The sequence below is a fragment of the Odocoileus virginianus genome, chromosome 15, assembly GCF_023699985.2.
Source record: "Odocoileus virginianus isolate 20LAN1187 ecotype Illinois chromosome 15, Ovbor_1.2, whole genome shotgun sequence".
Taxonomy (NCBI): Eukaryota; Metazoa; Chordata; class Mammalia; order Artiodactyla; family Cervidae; genus Odocoileus; species Odocoileus virginianus.
The window spans coordinates 6,315,302-6,334,777 of record NC_069688.1 but is presented as its reverse complement, the minus strand read 5'-3'; the positions used below and the strand labels follow the sequence as shown (position 1 = coordinate 6,334,777).

At 53.7% G+C, this 19,476-nt stretch overlaps 1 protein-coding gene across 1 annotated transcript in view; it reads right to left on the bottom strand.

Annotated features, from left to right (window-relative positions):
- Window positions 1–16,448, bottom strand: part of NDRG1 (N-myc downstream regulated 1) — a 56,312-nt gene extending 39,864 nt beyond the window's left edge. Inside the window, exons 1-3 of the mRNA XM_020910748.2 lie at window positions 16,310–16,448; window positions 3,999–4,079; window positions 80–115 (exon numbers count right to left, since the gene is read on the bottom strand). Of these exons, the coding sequence (XP_020766407.1) occupies window positions 80–115; window positions 3,999–4,061 (99 nt within the window). The 5' untranslated portion in view covers window positions 4,062–4,079; window positions 16,310–16,448. The remainder of the gene's footprint in view (window positions 1–79; window positions 116–3,998; window positions 4,080–16,309) is intronic.
- Between the last annotated feature and the right edge of the window lie 3,028 nt (window positions 16,449–19,476).

The window sequence follows — 19,476 nt, the reverse complement described above, 5'->3', positions numbered from 1 at the left end:
GATCTAACCCATGGAAGAAAGGGGAAAGGAGAAGACAGAAGAGGCGAGGAAGGGAAGGGAAGCCACATCTTCTACTTGCCTGAACATCAAACTCCTGCAGGAGGCCAGTGATGGTCTGTGGAGAGACAAGAGAGATGGTCAGTTTCATCACTTTCCCAGGGCAGAGAAGCAATGTCTGGACACACAGACCTCCCCATGCCCTGAGTCTATCATATAGACCCTATGTCCTCTGTGGAGCCTATTTCTTTCCAAAGAGACTTTCTATCTCAAAGAATAGCAGTCCAACTGAAAAACAGACACAGTAGATGGATTCTTCTTTGACTAGAGCCTTGGTGAAAAAGATCTGAAGGTCTAAGCTAACCACAACACTCTATAAACTGGTCTCTGTCTCCACCCATGCGCTACACTTTTAAAGTTCAAGCTTGATCACGCCACTGTCTTTACATTTCTTCCATGGCAGCCCACCATCTGGATTGAAATCCATCTCTCATGGGAGGAGAGCAGAGCATTCCCCACCATCCAACAATCCTGACTGCCCAAATTCCATCTTTCACCAGAGTTGTCAGTGGCAGGCCCAGCCCAGGAAGATGGGAAAAGGGCTCTTGTCCCCCGGGGAGCAGTGAAAGTACAGGTCAAAGTTGGGGCTGGAACCACCCTCGGCCAACAATGGCACCCTTTCCTCCCAGCTCAGGATGGAGTTCAAACACCCCCTGAAAGCTGAGCCCAGCTGGATCCACCACCAACCACCAGGAAAGAAGGCAGGTCAGCAGAGCAAGAGGAAAAAGAGGTGATGGAAAGGGGAAGGCGACCCCTTGGAACAGCCAGGGGCTGGGAGTTAAAACTGTACACCCAACTGCTGAAGGAGATTAAAGTAAGGGGTGGGATGAGGGGTGGGCATGAGGCTCAAGAGGGAGGTGATATATGTATGATTATGGCTGATTCGCATTGTTGTATGGCAGAAACCAACACAACATTGTAAAGCAATTTTCCTCCAATTTATATATATATATATATATATATATATATCAATAGCTTCAAACTTACGGGGCTGGGGTTAAGAACAGAAGGGAGTTTGATAAATTCAAGTGGAAGCAAATTGTGGCCAACATACTTGTGCATGTGTATATATTGACAGGAGGGAGTAGAAAAGCTGCTTCGTACAACCCTAACCTTCACAATGTTAACAAGAGTGCAGAGGTCATCCCAATGGAGGATGGACATCAGGAAGAACTTCCCAACAGCAAACCTAATTAAAAACACTTTGCTGAGTCAGTCTAAGGAAATGGAGGGCTTACTTCCATTTAAACCTGGAAAGAAAAGGCCAGTATCTTCTGAGAGACAGACTGACATGTAACTAGGAGTTGCTAACCTCCTAGATGTTTATTTCAGAAATAAAATTTTCCAAGGGCAGCACTAGGCTGCCTAAAAAATGTATACATGCTCTGTGTAAACATGCATCTACCCTTGGACTCAGCGATGCCACTTGGGGAATTTATCTAAGACCTGCACGTGCATGAAATGACGAACATGCAGGATCCAAAGAGGCTGTGAACACCTGCAGCTCTGGTGGAAACAGTGACGTGGCCCCAGGTGTCCACATACAGGGCCCTAGTCAAATAAACGTGAGGAAGACTGTGAGCTGGAAAGACAGAAGCAAGTGCCCTGTGGACTGATGTTGGAAAGGTCTCCAACATGGGTGATTAAATAAACAAAGCAAATGTGGTATACCATTTCATGTGGTTTTTCAAAAGGGGAGGGATAAGAATATGTTAATGTGGGGCTTCCCTGCTGGCTCAGTGGTAAAGAACCCACCTGCCCGTGCAGGTGATACAGGTTAGATCCCTGGTCCGGGAGGGCCCCACATGCCCCCCAGGTCTAGAGCCTGGGAGCCATAGCTACTGAAACCGTGTGCCCGAGAGCCCCTGCTCCGCAACGAGAGAAGCCACTGCAACGAGAAGCCCGCACCACAACTAGAGAAAAGCCCAGGCAGCAACAACGAACCAGCACGGCCAAAAGTAAATCAAATAAATAAACAAAATTATTTATAAAAGATCCTGATATGTATTTGCATCACCTGGGAGTTTTTCTGTTGCTTTGTTTTTTTCTTTTTTTTTAAGACTGTGTCAAAGATGCAGACAGAAGAGGAAATGGATTTGAAGCATACATAGTGAACAGTATTCAAGTTGGCAAACTGTGGGCCTCTACTTTCCTCCACCTTCTTTTTGCAAATAAAATTTTATTAGAACACAGTAAGCCCATTGGCTTCCATACTGCCTAGGGCGGCGTCCAGGCTGTAACTGTAAAACTGAGTAGTTACAACAGAAACCATAGGTCCTCAAAGCCTAAGACACCATCCAACTCATCCAACTCAGAAGACATCTGCAGATCCCTCACATGGGAATGATATCGAGGATTCTGCAGCTTCCCCTGGTCTGGCTTCTAATCCTATCCAAATGACCTTGGGAAAGTCTCCTCCTATCAAGATGAGTTTCCATTATCTATATAATGGAAAATAGAAAGATGCGTCTCACTTTCATAAAGAAAAGTCCATGACATGCACACACTGCTATATTTAAAATGGATAACCAACAAGGTCTGTGTAATACACTGAACTCTGCTCAGTGTTATGTGGCAGCCTGAATTGGAGGGGACTTTGGGGGAGAATGGATACATGTGTGTGTGTGTGTGACTAAGTTCCTTCACTGTTCACTTGAAACTATCACAACATTGTTAATCAGCTATACCCTAATACAAAATAAAAAGTTAAAAAAAGAAAAGTCCATGAAATAATGGACCTAAGACAGAGCAGCCACGTGTACAGCCATAAAGGAATTAAGTGAATCCATTTACCAATGGCAGCTGGCCTGAGTTTGGCTCCACACCCCGCACTTTGTAACCATGTGACCGACAGAGAAGGACAAATGAACCTCCCGGAAACTCAGCTTTCTCTTCTGTAAAATGGGAACAATCACAGAACCTAGTCTCTAATCAGCCACAGCCTTATCCTTTAATTTAGCAGGAAATAACCTATGAAGTATGATTAGTCCAGAAACCGGCATGCAGGGCGTGGTTTGTGTATGTTAATTATTACTTTCGAAAGCATTTAGTTCACCTCAAGGTAACCCCACTTTTGAACCCAAGCTTTACATTTTACAAAAGGTGTCTCATCACAGGCAGTTACAAAACTCAGTGAGAACTGGGATGTGGACATAGTTTAAAAATACAGTGTCAACTGTGCAAATGAAAAGGCTTTTCACATCCATCCACAACCAGTCTAGGATGGATCATGCCAGGCTAGGCTATACGGCAGGGGAGTCTGTTTCCAACAAGCAGGTCTTGTTCACTTGAAGGGTTTCACAAAAAAAAGAGGATGATAATTGTAGCATCAAGAGAACAGGAGCATAGCTGGTCCCCTTCAGGGTGGACAAGGGTCTAACGGCTCCACTTGAGGTAACCCACTCCATCCTCACCCTGGCCCCATGACACTAGTCCCAGTGTCACTGGTTGTTAAAGTTGGGGACCTGGAGCATGAAGAGGTTGAAGGATTCGCCAGTGGTCACGGAGCAGCAGTGTCACAAGCAGGACCTGAACCCAGGCAGTCTGGGCCCTTAACCACTCAGCTGTGAGGCAGGCAGAGCCGATGGGCAACAGGCTTCAGGTGGCAGGCTTAGGACCACAGGATGTCAGAGGCGGAGGTGCTTACAGGAACTCTCATTCAATGCCCTTGTCTTTACAAATGAGATCAGTGAGGGCAGAAAGGCCGGAGGTGGGCGAGGGGCCTCAGCCCTTGCGAGCCAAGCTGGAGCCTGAACTAGAACCTCCTGGCCTTTTGCAACTGGATAAGGTGACCTGTGGAAACCAGGAAGCAGTGGACATGTGCGTGTATGTGCATGGATGCGCACATGTGTGTACATGGAAGTGTGTTCCTACTGTGCACACACATATGTCCATGTACGAGTGGGGATGGGAGGGGGCGTATCCAGGGCTTCTCCACTCACCTCCCCTTTCTCCACCAAAGGCTTCACCTCGGCGAGGTCCACGTCCTGCAGCTCCCGAGACATGTCCTTGCTGTCACTCGCCTGCACAGAGACAGAGGCCAGGGGGTCAGCAATTCTGGCTGAGAGGTGTTTCCAGACAGACGCAAACCTGAGACCAGGGAGGGAGCCTTCACTCCCCAGACCAGCAGTTTCTACCTCCCGCCCACCACCCTGGCCCCAGTCTTGTCCCTGGGGATGGAGGGAAGTCTATTTCCTGGGACAGGAAACAGGTTTTTGAACAACTCAGTCGGTAAAGACTCTGCCTGCAATGCAGGAGACTCGAGTTCAAACCCTGGGTCAGGAAGATCCCCTGGAGAAGGAAATGGCAACCCACTCCAGTACTCTTGCCTGGAGAATCCCACAGACAGAGGAGCCTGCCAAGGCTAAGGGTCCGTGGGGTCACAAGAAGTGGATACAACTTAGCCACTAAACCACCATGGCACTCAAAACCAGGCCCTGACACCCAGGCCAGACCCACTCACCGCACCAAGGATGGATGGTTCACTCTGGACTTTAGAAGGAGACCCACGTCGCTGCCACATCCCAAAGTCAGACAGCCCCAGCTTGACAAGCAAAAGGGGACAGAAGGTGCTGGAGGCCAGCCACTGGGAGGCATGGCACTAGCTCTCTCCTTCATCCCCAACAGGAGGATGTCCCCAACAGAGGGATGGCCACAGAGACTGCCCGTGCTCATCTCTGGGCAGGGTACTCTGCTCCCTGCTGGGGGCGGAAAGGAGAAGGGACTATCTCAAGCCAAGAAGACAGGACCGAGCACTTAGGAAGATTTTGAAAGAAAAAGGATCTTCAAGGCACAAAGTACTTCTTGAGCCAGAGCGGGGCAGGAAAGCAGGGGTGAGGGCAGAGATCGGGCTGGGCCAGAAGGGGCCTCCAGGCTCTGACGCCAGGAGTTCCAGCAGTGGAAATGCCACCGTAACTGACCTCCCTGGGCACCGAGGCTTGGAGGCGACAGGTCCTGAGCACACTCCCTCCTGGGGAGCTCAATCAGGGACCTGGAGGCATCAACATTTCTTCTTAGGGGTGAAGAGTCAAGCTGAGAGACTGAAGCGCCCCCCAATATTGGTGTGAGATGCGATGAACTCAGAAGGAATGGTAGGTGGCTGCGGGCAGAGCTGAAGACACAGAATGAAGGAGTTAAGTGATGGGAGACCAGGGACCCCCACCAGGTCACAGAGCCAGACCTTCTGTATCGGGAACTGGGTGAAAACCTGCTACTTTCCGGAGTGGGGACCTCACCCCAAACTCTCCATGGCTCCACAGATATAACAGCCAGACAGAGAGCACAAGTGTCTGAACTTCCCAATTTCAGCTCCTCTGAGAACCCAGCTCCCTGCACCCAGAGGAACCCTCTTTGCAAAACACCTCTCAGGGGTCAGCGGTTGACAGAGCGGGGCCGCTCTGCACCCACCCCCACCCCCAATGCCAGCACGTGGTGCTCCGTGGGCAGATCCCCTGGGACGCTCTGGTCTGAGGCCCCAGTAGATAACCAGCCCCACAAGAATGCCTTTATGCAGCCTCTGGAGTCTAGGCTCCAGAACATTCCGAAAACAAAGTCGGTTTTATATTTGCGAGCATTCCTGGGCGGCTGCCAGCTCGGAGGCAGGAGGCATGAAAAGCCAAGGTCTGCCGGCCTTGCTAGCTCAGCGTGTTCATGGTCCCGAGACCCTGGCCGTGGGACACCTCGCCTACACAGGCCAGAGAGCCTTCCAGAAGCTCACGGCTCTGGCAACGCTAAGAGGAAAAGGACTTCACATGTCACAGGGGCCCCTTCAGAACCCAGGGGTGAAGTCAGGGTCTCTGGCTACCCCTGGGCCTCCACCCCCACCTGCCAGCTCCCCAGGACAGGCAGGCAGCCTACCTGGCTCATTCCCTTCCCTCCCTGTAGCCCCGAGCATCACAACAGACAGAATGATCAGACAGATGCACAGCTTTTATGCAGCCTCACAGCAACTGATCACTCAGTCGCATCTGACTCTGCAATCCCATGGACTGTCACCTGCCAGGTTCCCCTGACCATGGAATTTTCCAGGCAAGAATACAGGAGTGGGTTGCCCCTTCCTCCTCCAGGGGGATCTTCCCAACCGAGGGATCGAACCTACATCTCGTGTGTCTCCCGTGTTGGCAGGCAGATTGTTTCCCACTGCACCACAGTGTTTGTCCAGACGAGACCCATGTTTGTGTTTATATTCACTCTTATGTGGTTTAGTAAACCACAGGAGTGACATGCCTTGAAAACAGGTCTACATGTATAAGGGCTCAAGCTTTCAGGCTGTAGCTCAGCCCAGTGTGGTCAAGTCTCCCTGGCTGTCGTGACTCCACTGTGATCCCACTGGAAGATCAGCCTTCAACCACCCCCTCACCTTCCCTCAGAAACAGAAAGAGTTCAGGTCCAGCTTTCCTGGCTTCCCAAACATGCTCCCGGAGACATCCCTTTACCCCACACCTTCTCTTCCTCCTACAACTCAGCTTCCCAGACCCCAGGAGACAGCGGCTTGAAAACTGGTGAATCCCCCTTAAACATCAGTATTTGAGAACTGCTCCTTTTCGGAAGCTGGAGGAGGCCTCAGGGACCCCACCCCTCATGTGCTTGGGGCCCTGGGGAGGCTCAGAGAGGACAATCCCAGTTTTTTGTCCAGACGAGGGTGATTCTGTCCCCACATCTGGTGATGTCTGGAGACATTCTTGATCGGCACGACTGGGAGATGCTGCTAGCATCCAGCGGATGCAGGCCAGGGCGGCTGCTGACCACCCCACGGGGGCACAGGGCAGCCCCACAGCAGAAGTATCTGGCCCCAGGAGTGAAGGGGCTGAAACGCCCTGGGCCCAGACCAAGAAGCAGCAGTGAGAACCCCAGGGCTCTGAGGTCTGCAGGGAGACCAGATAAAGCAGAGGGCACTCCAGGTTCTCCTGTGCCCTGGGGGGTGGGGGTGGGAAGGAGGTGCGGTTCCCGCAGGCCTGGGGCAGCCTGTAGCTGCTAACTGTAACTGGACACATCCCAACAGGGGAGCTCAGCCAGGACCTCCAGCCAGGTCACTGCCTGCGATTCCCAAGACCATCCAAACGGGCTGTAGAAGGTGCACCTTGAGCCCCTGGCCCCCCAGGCCCCCCACCCAGATCTCTGAGCTAGGGTGCTATCTGCAGACTTAGGCCCCTTGAGGCCAGCCCTTAACCCCATCTCTGTTGCATTCATCAATAAACTCTGTAAACTTTTGTTTCAGAAGCTGGGGGTCTAGAGGAAACCTTATAAGGAAGTTCAACATATAAAACTGTTTTTAAGAAGAAAGCTGACATGTTTTAGATGAAGCCAGGGACACCTCCCAGCAACTCCTCATGTTCCCCCTCCTTATCGTCTGCCCCCCACGAGGCAAGGCCAGCCCTCAGAGCCCATCTGAGCTCCAGGAAGCATGTACTGTAGGAAGGTTTACTCGGAGGTAGTTTTCCTGCACAGCCGTTGTCATGTGCCAGACACAGAGTGAATCGAGAAAGGACCTATCACAGCTCTGTGATGAGACCTGACTATGTGACAAGTCAGGCGTAGAACGGAGGTTGACCTGGTTGGGGTGCCAAGGCTGGTGCCCCCGGCCCTGTCCCCTTCAGGCTCCACTCAGAGGGTGCTCACACCTGGGGTCACCCCCCACAGCCAACCTGCAGCCCCACTGGGCTCAACAAGCTGTCTCCCTGGGTTTGAGGCCAAGCACTGGATGCCAAGCCTGCCCTTCTCCACCGCCTCCTGCAAAGTCCTAGCACAGAGGGCCCAGGCAGCGCTGCAGGGGGCAGAGGGCTGCAGGCGGCAGTCCTGCAGGGGGCCAGGCCGCACGGGGCATGGTGGTGGGAGCCCGAGTGTCTGACGCCCAGCCCCCTGCACCATCCTGTAGGGTGGACTCTGTCTCAGCACAGAGGGAAGCCACTCCACACAGGAAATGAGGTTGGGACAGGCCTCCTTCTGCCAAAACCCCACTCAGGGCACACAACAGGGTTCCAGGTCACAACGCCAGCTGCCAGACTGGTTTATACCTCTTCTTCCTTTCCCACCTGCCTGCCCAGAAGGAATTCTGAGAAAATCAATATTGCAGAAGTGAAAGGTAGCCAGAAGTTAGTGGGGTGGGAGGTGGGGGGTGGGGGCAGGGGGAAAATCTGAGGGTCATACCTGAACATCACCATTGATTGGTTCTGTGATCTAACCTCTGAGCCTCAGTTTGCTCATCTGTAAAATGGGCATAATAACTCCTGCTCCCAGCGAGTAGTGCAGGGCCGTCAATGCAACCACGGCACACAGAATCGGGCAAACAGCTGCTTCATTTGTCAGTGCACTTCGCTGGTTGCCTCAGAGACCCAGGGCCATCTGTGGGGACACGGTCTGTATTTTAAACATTCTTAGTCCCCGAGTGGCCCAGCAAGGAGGGGACACAGAAAAAAGGTTCAGCAGGTGTCACATGGATTTCCAGCAATCAGACCCAATGCGCCACCACTCGGGTCAATGAGTAACAAAGGACCAAGGGGCCGGGGCGGGGAGGCGGGCAGGCAAATACCTTTCCAGTTCAACGGACCCAGGAGCCAGTCAGCAACGAGCTGGACTCCATGGGTTCCAGCAAAGCCAAGACTGAGATTTGCTCAGAGGAGCGAAGAAGGTGACCTCGGGGGCTGGGAAGGCAGCAGGCGGAGGCATCTCAGGCCATGAGGCCACGTGAGAGCTGTTAACCGGTCACCGCAAGAGCGAGGGGACACACGGAGCCTGGGATTCTCAAAAGCCCTGATACAGCAGCAGGAACACTGATTAGGGGCCAGGGAGTGGGAACTCTGCCCCTCTCCAGTCACACTTTTCCAGGTCATTCATCCCCTCCCTGGGCCTCGACTTCCCATCTACAAAATACGCGGCGTGTGTTCTATGGACACTGTTGTTCTCATTTAGTCGCTAAGTCGTGTCCAGCTCTTTGTGACCTGCCAGGCTCCTCTGTCCATGGAATTCTCCAAGCAAGAATACCGGAGCAGGGTGCCATTTCCTTCCCCAGAGTATCTTCCTGACCCGGGATCAAACCTGTGTCTCCTGCATAGGCAGGTGGATTTTTTTACTGCTCAGCCACCTGAGAAGCCCTCTATGGACATCACATGGTTCCCAAAACTCAGGACGGATGGGAGCCCAGGCAGGAAGGCGCTGCGTGCAGACAAAAGGGAGGTGCACCTTGGGGTGCTATGAGGGCCTCTTGCAGCGTGGCTCTGTTCAGGTCACCTGCCCTGGGAACCTGGAGGACCTCTTCTCCCAGCCTCCTCATCCCTAAGACTGGAGTCCTCCACCAGCTCTGGCATTCCTCCAACAAGCCACCTGGAGGGGGCACTTGCCCTTCCTCTTTGGAAAATTCTTCTGTCCCCTAAAGCCCCTCTGAGGCAGGAGTGGGGGGCGTCTAGCACAGAAACATCCTGGGTGTGCTCTGGGAGCCCCCCGGCCACACCCACCCTCCGCAGACTGTGATAGTAACAAGAATTTCACGGTGCCTCCTAGGCTCCAAACTCCATCCCCACTTTGAGCTTTCCAGTAGCCCTAGAAGGTGGACCCCATCACGTCACCATTCGACAGGGAAATGGAGGCACAGAGAGATTGAGAAACGGACCTCAAGTCAGCAAGCATCAAGATGGCACAGTTCTAAAAAAGCAATGTTAAAGGGGACAGTTGACCATGAACCCAGCTTGCTCTAAACAGACACACGTACCGAGTGCCCAGCCCCAGGCAGGAAGTACTAAGGATGGGCCCCATGCTCCTGGGAGACTTCTCCCATGTGGATCAGCTGGCGGAGTCACATGCTTCTCACGCCACCATGCACAGCCCCCTTGAGGCCCAGCCCACCAGAGGCCCAGGCTGTGGGCAAAGCCCACATCTTAGACATTCTCCCCTCACAACATGCAGAAGGGATCCGCCATATTCAATACTTCGAAAAAAAGGCTCATTGAATTATACTATTTGTTCCTCAAGGAGGTCCCTGGGAGAATGTGGACTGGATCACCCCAGCTTACCAGTGGGTAATCTGAGGCTCAAACGCCAAGGCCCGTGTGACTTCCTAGAGGCCTAGCCTCCATCCTACGGAGTGGGTGCAAGTGTGAAGGGCAGGGGCGGGCAGACCACAGCCTCCCGGGGTCCTCCAGTGAAGCAGAGAGAGAAGGGAACCAGGAACAACTGTTGATAAGCTTGCATCGATTGTGACTGTCAGCCACTGGCCCAGATTTTGTCCCCTCCAGAACACGCCTGGTTTCCAAGCCACATGAAAGCAGTGTTTTTTTCCAGCACACTGGGCTCTTTATAGAACAGAATTTAAAAGGCGGGCAGGGGATCAATGGATGCTGCTGATGTTCACCATAACATCCTCTCCAAGTACAGTCAACTCCAGAAGGTTTGAGAGAACAGTGCCTCGTCTGCCTTAACCTCCAGGAAGGTAGCCTTGGGGTACGCCTTGCCTCCCCGCGCCGTGCTATGGACATGCCCTTTGGTCCTTTCTTTGCCAAAGAGATTCTGAAATCAAGCTACCAGGCAGTCCATGGGTTCTCGTGATGTTTTCTGGACCTTCTGAAACCCAAGCCTCCGAGGAGGGTGAAGAAGTCGGTGGCCTTAACTCTCAATGTTTTCCTTATGTAATCAACCTAGTAAACAATATGGCAGGACTCAATGGACCTTCCAGAAAGTTCCCCAGTTGAGGGGAAGGGAGGTAGAAAACAAGGCTTTCAAAAGTCAATAAAATGAAAAAAGACAATCAGAATTCCTTAAGGAAGTCCCGGGTGCTTTCGCTTGGAGGCTGAACCCAGCAGCATTCAACAGACTGTCTGATATTGAAAGAATAAAAAAGAAATTACTAAAGAGAAGGCACCCCCCACCCCCAGCTGCATCCATTCCCTGGGTACCAGGCTAGAGACCAAAGGCAACTTCTCTGTCTTGTGCCAGAGCACAGAACTAGCAAGAAGGTCCGTCGTGTATCTGGGACACAATAGCAGGAAGAGGGAGGGCCCGCACGTGGTCCCCGCCCCACCCCCTTCTCCGCAGCACAACCCAGGACCTTCCTGTCTGTTCTCCGTGGAGGTCTGGCAGCCCAGCCACTTGTCTGGTAGAGAGAAGACCAGACCGTCTGTGGGGACGCGCAAGATAATGGAAGTCTAAAGGAGGATGCTGGGTGGGTGAGAGGCTTTTTCTGTGAATCTGCAAGACAGGCACGAACAGCACTGGATAGTCTGTGAGATAATGTGTGGAAAGCACAGAGACGGAGCCAGGGTTAGCATGGGACGTGGATGCAGATTCCGCCTACACAACCTTTTGTCCCCGAGACGGGACGATTGCCACGCCGACAGAATCTTTCCCCCAACTGGTCTTGCTGCTCTTACCCTCTGGATGACCTTCCGGTCTTTCCTACACAAGAGGGCCCACGGTTATTTCCTTAGTAAATGGAGGTATCCTTTGGACCGACATTGCTTCTCTGGTGGCTCAGCCAGTATAGAATCTGCCTGCAAGGCAGGAGACCTGAGTTCGCTCTCTGGGTCGGGAAGATTCCCCGGAGAAGGGAATGGCTACCCATTCCAGTGTTCTTGCCTGGAGAATCCCTACAGAGGAGCCTGGTGGGTTTCAGTTCATGGGGTCACAAAGAGTCGGACACGACTGAGCAACTATACTACCACTACTTGAACCAATGTTAACGGATTGCCTCCTAAGTGCAGGCTCTCTGGTCTACGGGAAAAGGATAATTAAGCAGACACAACCCAGAATGATCCAAGAAGGGCACCCAAGCCAATCAGCCTGCCTGGAGGGGAAAGTCAGGGAGGCTTTCTGGAGAAAGCAGGCAAGTTCAATGATTAATAAAAGGGGAGGAAGGGGAGGGTTCCCAGCTAAGAGAGTCCTCAGAATTACCTACCTCTTTAGAATGACTCCCACACTCACATTCAGAGAGGGCTGTCCAGAACCTTCTTAAAGCCAATGGGTGGAGTTGGGGGTAAAGATGGGGGAACGGAATGGAGCCCTGTTCTTCTTTAAAAGGGGTCCCCATCCACCTCTCTAAGCAGATCAGCACATGGGCAGAATGCTTATATGTACAGAGCTTTCCACAGGTTTAAGGGAAAAAAAATCTATAAAACAAAAGATGAAGCCCCTAGACGGCTAAGGAGTCCCACTTCCTACCACCTCAGTTGGAGGAATGCCTCCGCGGGAATGGAAATGCCTGGAGACGAAGCCCGGGTGGGCAGGGGTTGGCAGGTCTTCGGTAAATACCCGGTATGAAGATCAGGACTGGGTGGAAGAGAGACCTGTGTGTGGATCCACTCTGTAATCAGGTCTATTCGGCAGCAATAAGTCAGGTTGCCAGGCTTGCCTGGTTTCTTTTCACAAGGCATCTGCCCCAGAGCACTGGGGTCCGCACACTCACGGTCAGAGCCCCCCACTCCTCCAGCACAGCCCGCTCCAACAAGCCTGGACTGGCACAGCAGGGGCCAAGCGAGTGTCCAGGGAGCTGACCTCCGCTGGCTCCGCCACAGAGACGGCCAACCTGCCTGTGTCTGTCTCCAAACTCAAAGAGAAAGAAAGGGCAGGGCTGGGCCCAGACTGAGATCAGGGAGTCAGGAAGCGCTGCCTGAAATGAAGCCAAGAAACCAAGTCCAGATTCCAAAGGCGGATCAAGGAGGGCCTGGGCAGCCTCAAAGGAGAACGCTGCAGGGAATGGTCCACAGTGGCTCACGGGGAACAGAGCCCCATCACCTGATCCTGGACAAGCAAGGGACCTGCTCAAGCCTCAGTCTTCTGATCTGAGAAATAGCAAGGATGTCTCCTATCTCAAAGGAGATGCCTTGAAATCACAAGGCACTTTAGCTGAATAAAAGCTACCTATTCCAGACTCTGGAGATATGAGAAATGTGGCCCCCCTCTTCCTTTTGCTCTCCCTCAGTCATCATTCTGGAGCAAATATCCTCCTCTCTGGCAGAACATTCTAGCCCAATCCGGCCCAGGAAGCTTTGAAACAATGCAGATCCCTTACCCATCCCAGACCTACCAGTCCTGGAAATCTGCATTTCAGACAAAGTTCCATTATATTTTTATCCAATCTGCATAAGCCTAGCTTTCTGTAAAAACTTCAAGAAGCAAAACATGAATCCAGCATTTGCAGGCCCTCCCCAGACAATGCCTTGAGAATGCCATTTGTGGAAATGGTTGACCATAAGTTCCCTCATGGTGACCTCACAGGCAAGTACTGTTCTCAACTCTTGCCATAGATTAACTCAATTAATATTTACACGTCCTGGTGAGACAGTATCTGTTACTCTCAATTTTAAGGCAGGGTGGGGGTAACTGAGGCCAGAGCTCTGGCTGGCCTCTCTACGCTTTTCACTCAAGCCTTTTTGCAGTTACCCAAACGTGCCATCATGAAAAACAAACAAAGGCTTTCAGGTCTGACGCTCTGGTTTCTCAGCTTGCCCCTCTCACTTCCAGTCACATAGCCCACAAGCAAGTCCCTTAAACATTCCTGGCCTTGGTTTTCCCATCCATTCAATGGCGCCAAGACAGCGCAGGCAGAGCTATTGCGAGGATGAGAGGGGCTGTGGGATATAGCTGCTGATTCGAAGAGAGAGAAAGGTCCTGTCCCTTCCCGGCCCCCTCTGCCTGAGTCAGGCCCCCTCCCTGCTAGAATCTTAGATGCTGAGTCATCATCCTGGCTTCCCTTCTGAAGCACAGGGCCTTCTGAGTCACGCTTTGGATGGGATTCTCTGGATCCCAAGGAAGAACTGCAGTTTCAGGCCGTCAGAAAAACACAATGAGATCTTTCTTCCCCATCCATGCTGAGGCAGCTCAGGCCAGGAGATTTCGGCGCACTGAGGGCGGGGGGTGCTTTGTTCACATCTGGGGTCCAGCCTGGGCAGCCCAAATCTGGGCCACCGCCACGCAGCAGGGCTGCAGCCCTTTCTCACTACGCTGATTCTGCTCCTGTCTCAAGAACTCGTGATTCAGATTGAAAATCAATTGACCCATCAATTACCCACATTCTGTCTGGGAAGTTTCCCCGCCAGAAACGCAGTGAGGATCCAACTCATTTTCTGACAGCAGAAAGTGCATCTCTCAAGACTGGGCCCCCGCTCACCACCTCCCATCACAGCCAGGAGACTCAGACCGACTCCAGGTTTGGCCCCTCCTCAGCAAGTCATTCCCCGCCTTTGGGTCTCAGTGTCCATCTGTCAAGCGGGCAGAAGTTGGACCAGGAACTTGTGTGAATTTTTAATTCCTCCAAATTATTAAACCAACTGATAGCAAGCCTGGATTTGCTTCTCAGGAAAAGAGACCCCAAAAGATCCTCCAAGGTCTCCTTGGAAAGCGCAGTCACATGCTATCACCAAAAATTCAACTGCCTGTGGGATCACAGGGGAATGGGGCCGTTCAATTGATTCAGTGTCTATCTGATCTCCTCCCAAGGGCCTGGCCCTGGGCCAGGTGCCAGGTGCCAAAGCAAGGCAGGCCACGCCTTCTTTCTCACTCTAAGGTGCCACAAAGCTATGGAGTCCCAGATCTGGGGACATCTGGCTTCACTCCTTACCCCAGAGCACTGTCTCTTTAAAGGTATCCTATCACTTCCTGACCACCCCTGTGTCCCCTCCTCCCCTGACCCCCACCCTGGGCCACCCCAACAGTTACCACCACAGAGGGCTGGGGTCTGCACCCTTGTCTGCATTTCTGCCCTGGCTGGGGACCCCCTGAAGCCAGGTGCTGGGGGTTGCACTCTCTGTACCCTGCTTATTTCAGTTCACCTTTGTGAAACTCAGTCAGGATTCCAGCATTTCTATCCAGGAGGAAGCTGGGCTGGAAGGTCGGCCTGGGGACTGCATTTGTTATAGCAAGAACACACTCTGTGTATAGATATTCTGTTTTTTAGGAGGTGAGGTATGGCTGATGGCTAAAGCCCTCCTGACTGGCCACTGGCTGCACTCTTTCTGAATCTTTCATCTTTCCCAGTAACTCAAAGGAACCCAACACACTCAAGTGCCCAGGACATCTGGGGAAGAAGAGCGTGGTTTGGGCACAAGACAATCGCGTCCTCCCCTACCAGCTGCCGGGCACCTCCCCCCCACTCCCCGTCCAAGCCACAAGTCGGTGCTGCCCCAGACCTAGAGAGATGTCTGACAGCAGACGCGACAGACGGGCGAGTGGGGGAGGTGGAGCGGAGTAAGGCAAATAGCCACTAAATCCCAGCTTCAGCCACTAATGTGACCCAAGGGGTGACAGCGCGTTTCCCCCGGAGCCCACCACGGTGCACACGCCCTGCCCCCGCTGAATCCGAGACCGCGGCGGATCTCCCAGGAAGGGCCGAGCGAATCCAGCTGTTCCCCTCTCCTGGGAGGGCAGGAGAGGCGGGCCCGTGAGGCAGGGGAGAGAAGGAAAGCTGCGGAGAGTGGGCGGAGGCGAAAATGACGCCACTCGAAGCCCCAGCCAGCGCAGAGCGGCCAGATGCCACAAGACCCCGCAGGTCCAGGCCACCTCTTGCGCGCCGCCACAGCGCCCACCCCGGGCCACCTAGGGGGGCGCACCCTGCCCAGCGACGCTCGCCAACCCTCGCTCCCGCGCGTGTCGCTCTCGCTGGGACGCTAGGACCCTTCCCCAACACACACGCGCGCGCGCGCCCGCGCGCGCACACGCAGGCGTGCTCCACCCCGACTTCCAGGCTGAATGGGCCCCCGCCCCTCAGACACACACTGGTTGGGGGCAGAGTCTGGGAAGCAGACACACCCACGTCCCCTTCTCGAGCCTCGTCCCTAGCGCCGCTCATCCCTAGCTATCTCCTTTCTACAGGCGCGCTCAATCTTTCCTTCCCCAGACACCCCACTCCAGGAACACACCCCACCTCTACCCTCAATCACACACACTCCTGTCTCGCCTCCTCCCAGGTCCAGCGCGCCCTCAGCCCCGAGGCGCCCATGAGCCGGGAGGGCCTTGGAAACAAGGATTAGGTGTTGGGGCTCTCCACTCCCCACCCCGACCCTCAGGATCCCACTTCCTCAGCTAGGGGAAAGGTGAACCCGGACCTGTTTTTCCCTCTTGCTGCCGAATCAAATACGCCCACACCAGCAGTGCTCGCGCCCCCAAAGCCCCTCCTGGCCTCACCCTCGCGCCACCGGGAAACCGAGCACTTGCAGCTCCGGGAGTGGGGGAGGAGGAGGGTGCTGGCCACAAAAGGTGGTCCAGCAGAGGTAGGAGCACCCACGGGCGATCGATCCCTCCCCTCCTGGCGGGAAGAGGGCGTCGGGCTTACCTGAGGCAGAGGGAGAAAAGCGAAAAGGACCCGGAGCTAGGTTGGCGGCGCCCAGAGGAAGCGAAGAGAGCGGCGAACACAGGCGTGCGCCCCCGAGCCGGAGCTGGGAGCCAGATGAGGTTTGTTTATGCCCGGGAGGAGGGCGATTTTATAGGCGCCGCGGCCCCGCCCCCCGCGCCTCGCCCCGCCCCCGCCCCCGGGGCCCACTAGCCGCGGGGACACACCCCTCGCGGCTCCCTCCTCCCCGGCGCTCCTCCCGCTCCCTTGGGCGCGCCTGGCCGTGCTGGGGCAGCGCGCTGGGGGCGCCAGCCCGAGCCGCCGCCTGTTGCGCAAGCCCGCGTGGAGGCGAGGCGGGAGCGGCCCTCCCGGTCCCGGCGGCCGTTCCGCAGCGCTGTCCCATTCCTCGTCCGCAAGGCCGGGGCCTGGGCGTGTGCAGCGGGCGTGTGTGCACCGGGCATCCATTTGGGCGCGGGTGCGTGTGCTTGTTCGCGCTCACGCGTTGCGTGTGAACCTCCGTGTGTCTCTGTGTGACCGAGTGGCCCCCCTCTCCGTCTCAGAGTTTCCTCTTCCGAGTCCCCTTGCGCCACGCCTGGACATCCCTTAGGAGCGACTCCCCCACTTCCTCTGGGTCTTAGATCCCAAGTCCCGTGTGCTGCCTCCTTTGCTTCCTGGAGACCCTCTCCCTGCGATTCGCATCCCATGACCCTTCCTTGTTGCATCAGCTTTCTGTTGAAACCCAGACTCCCGCTTAATCACGTCCATCTTGCTCAGCCCGTCCCAATGCTTGGGCCCCCTCACCCAACCCCAGTTACTTAGTTCTAAGCCCACCTGCCCTTTCCCGCCCTGCGTCCCTCTCCCCGCCCCCAGAACCCTGGCAGAAAAGGAAGGTTCTCGCTCCTTCCTCTCCAGGTTCCCAGAACTTGTACTGAGCACCCTTTGCGCGCTTAGCCGCCTTGTCTACTGCCTGGTTTGTGACTCCGTGTTCCCAACCCTCTGTGCTTACCAATATCCCCCGTGGAATTTTTTATTTTTTTAGAAGGTACGGGCCAGGGCTCCATCCCAGGGTGGTTTGATCAGAATCTCAGGGAGTACAGCCCAAGAATCTTTTAAGAACTTCCCAGATGGTTCTAATGTGCAACCCGGGTGAGACTCATTGCACCGGGAGAATATCATTTTATGGATGAACGAAGACCCTACCATTGTCCCCAGACCCCTTGCCCAGACTTGTATTGGCTTGCATCTGCACTCTTCCTCCAGCCCTCTGCCCGATGGTGGTAAACCTCTTCCCTTCACCAGCCCAAGCTTTGCTCAAGACAGGGCCCTATTTCTCCGTTGTGCATCCCATTGGCCTCCAGGGGCCCTGGTATTTACCTAGTCTGTCATTACACAAATATTTATTGAGTCACTGCTTTGAGCCAAGTCCTGTGCTCAGCGGCTGGGGAAAGGGACTGAAAAGCCAAGGAGCCCCAAGATTCAGTTTCCCCATTCACCCAAAGGGAAGGTTAAGCTGGGCTCATTTCTTGGGTAACTGGATTGAGCACCTACTCAGCCTCTGTTGTATACACTGGGGAGATGGTAATGAACAAAATTAGGCCAGCTTTCTTTTACTCCACTCACACACATCCATTTCCCCTTTTCTCCCCTATTTCGACTCTCAGCATTTATTGAGCCACTCTGTTTATTACCTGGCAAAAGATATAGAGGCTCAAGTTCAAAAGTGGAGTAGGCCACTACTTCCTCAATAACAAATGGGAGCCCTGGCATGTGGACTGGAGAAGGGCGCTTTGCCAGGAGAAGCCACTTCCACCCCTTTGAGGAAGACTTGGAGGGTGGAGCACCCAGAGCAGTCCAGACCTGCAGCGGGTTCTGCCCACTTGGCCTTAGGAACCCAAGCCTTCCGGAAGACAGTGAGCAGAGAGCAAGTGGGCGGATCAGGGAGACAAGGTACCAGAGACAAAGAGAGGCAAAAAGAAGAATTTTACCGGAGTGGGGGGTGGAGTCGGGGGTGGGGCGGGGGGTGGATAGCATTTTCTGAGACTGGCGGCATTCTCCAACCAGGGTGAAAGGAAATCACTGCAGAGTCCAAAGCAGCTAGGAAAAGTTCTGAGGAATCACAGACTCCCTCTCATGGGTCCAACACAGCCAGTTTTTCCTTCAGTGTTGCAATACTTTGCTGTTTCTGCAATGCGCTGAGTGCCCAGATGAAGCCGTTTTACTGAATCCACTTGTGGGAAGGAAGGACTCAGGGGCAGCCCTGGATGGGCACCCAGGTAGAAGGTGCTCCCCCTGTGGAGTGGCCCCAGAGCGCTGAGAGCTTCCTGCACCGCTGGCCCCCCAGCCCAGGTCAGCTGAGACAGCAGAGCTCTCGGAGCCAAAAGTGGGTGCAATTGTATTGAGCCGTTTAAATTATTTCTCTTTCTCGCTGGTCAGCAACAGAATTAGATTAGTGAATGCACACGTGGTACAGATCCATCACTGAGTGAGATTGGATTTTCTGGACTAACGTCCCTGGAAATTTCTAGTTAGCAGCATGGAAATTTTTTTTTTAAAATAGACTGTTCTCACTAGAAGGACCAGAGGCATCATCCATTCCCAAGCTTCTTTCTTGGAGTTCATGGGTGCTTGGGCCTGAGAGCGATCTAAAGCTAGAGTTCATGGGAATAATGCTTGATTTCTCCACCTCGGTGCTGTGGTCCCTTGGGCAGTTACCCCACCTGTCTTGACATTCATCATGAATGTGGAGAAGATGGGTAAGAGGAGCCGCTGGACCTTCTGGCCACAGTGTATGAACTCCCTGATGCGGTTCCATGTTTTTAAAGATGAAAAAGATGAAAAGTTAGCATCCCCTCATCCTCGTATTGGGCTCTCCTCCATATCTCCCTCTCTTGTGAATCATTCTGATCTACAAGTACACATTCACAGCAATCAATGACGCATCCTAATAATTGTCTCTTACCCCAAGTTCCCCTCCAGTTACTGTAGCCTCTTCTTCCCCAAACTTCTCTAAATAGATGCCCATCTACATCGTCTCCACTTCCTCATCTCCCCTTCCTTTAACTTTATAGTGTTTAATATATCAAGTTCCTCGGGAGTCAGTCCTGGCTTAATAAATCTACAAAGCTCTTTAAGGAAAACAGTAGCCTTCTCTGTATCCACATACCACCTCC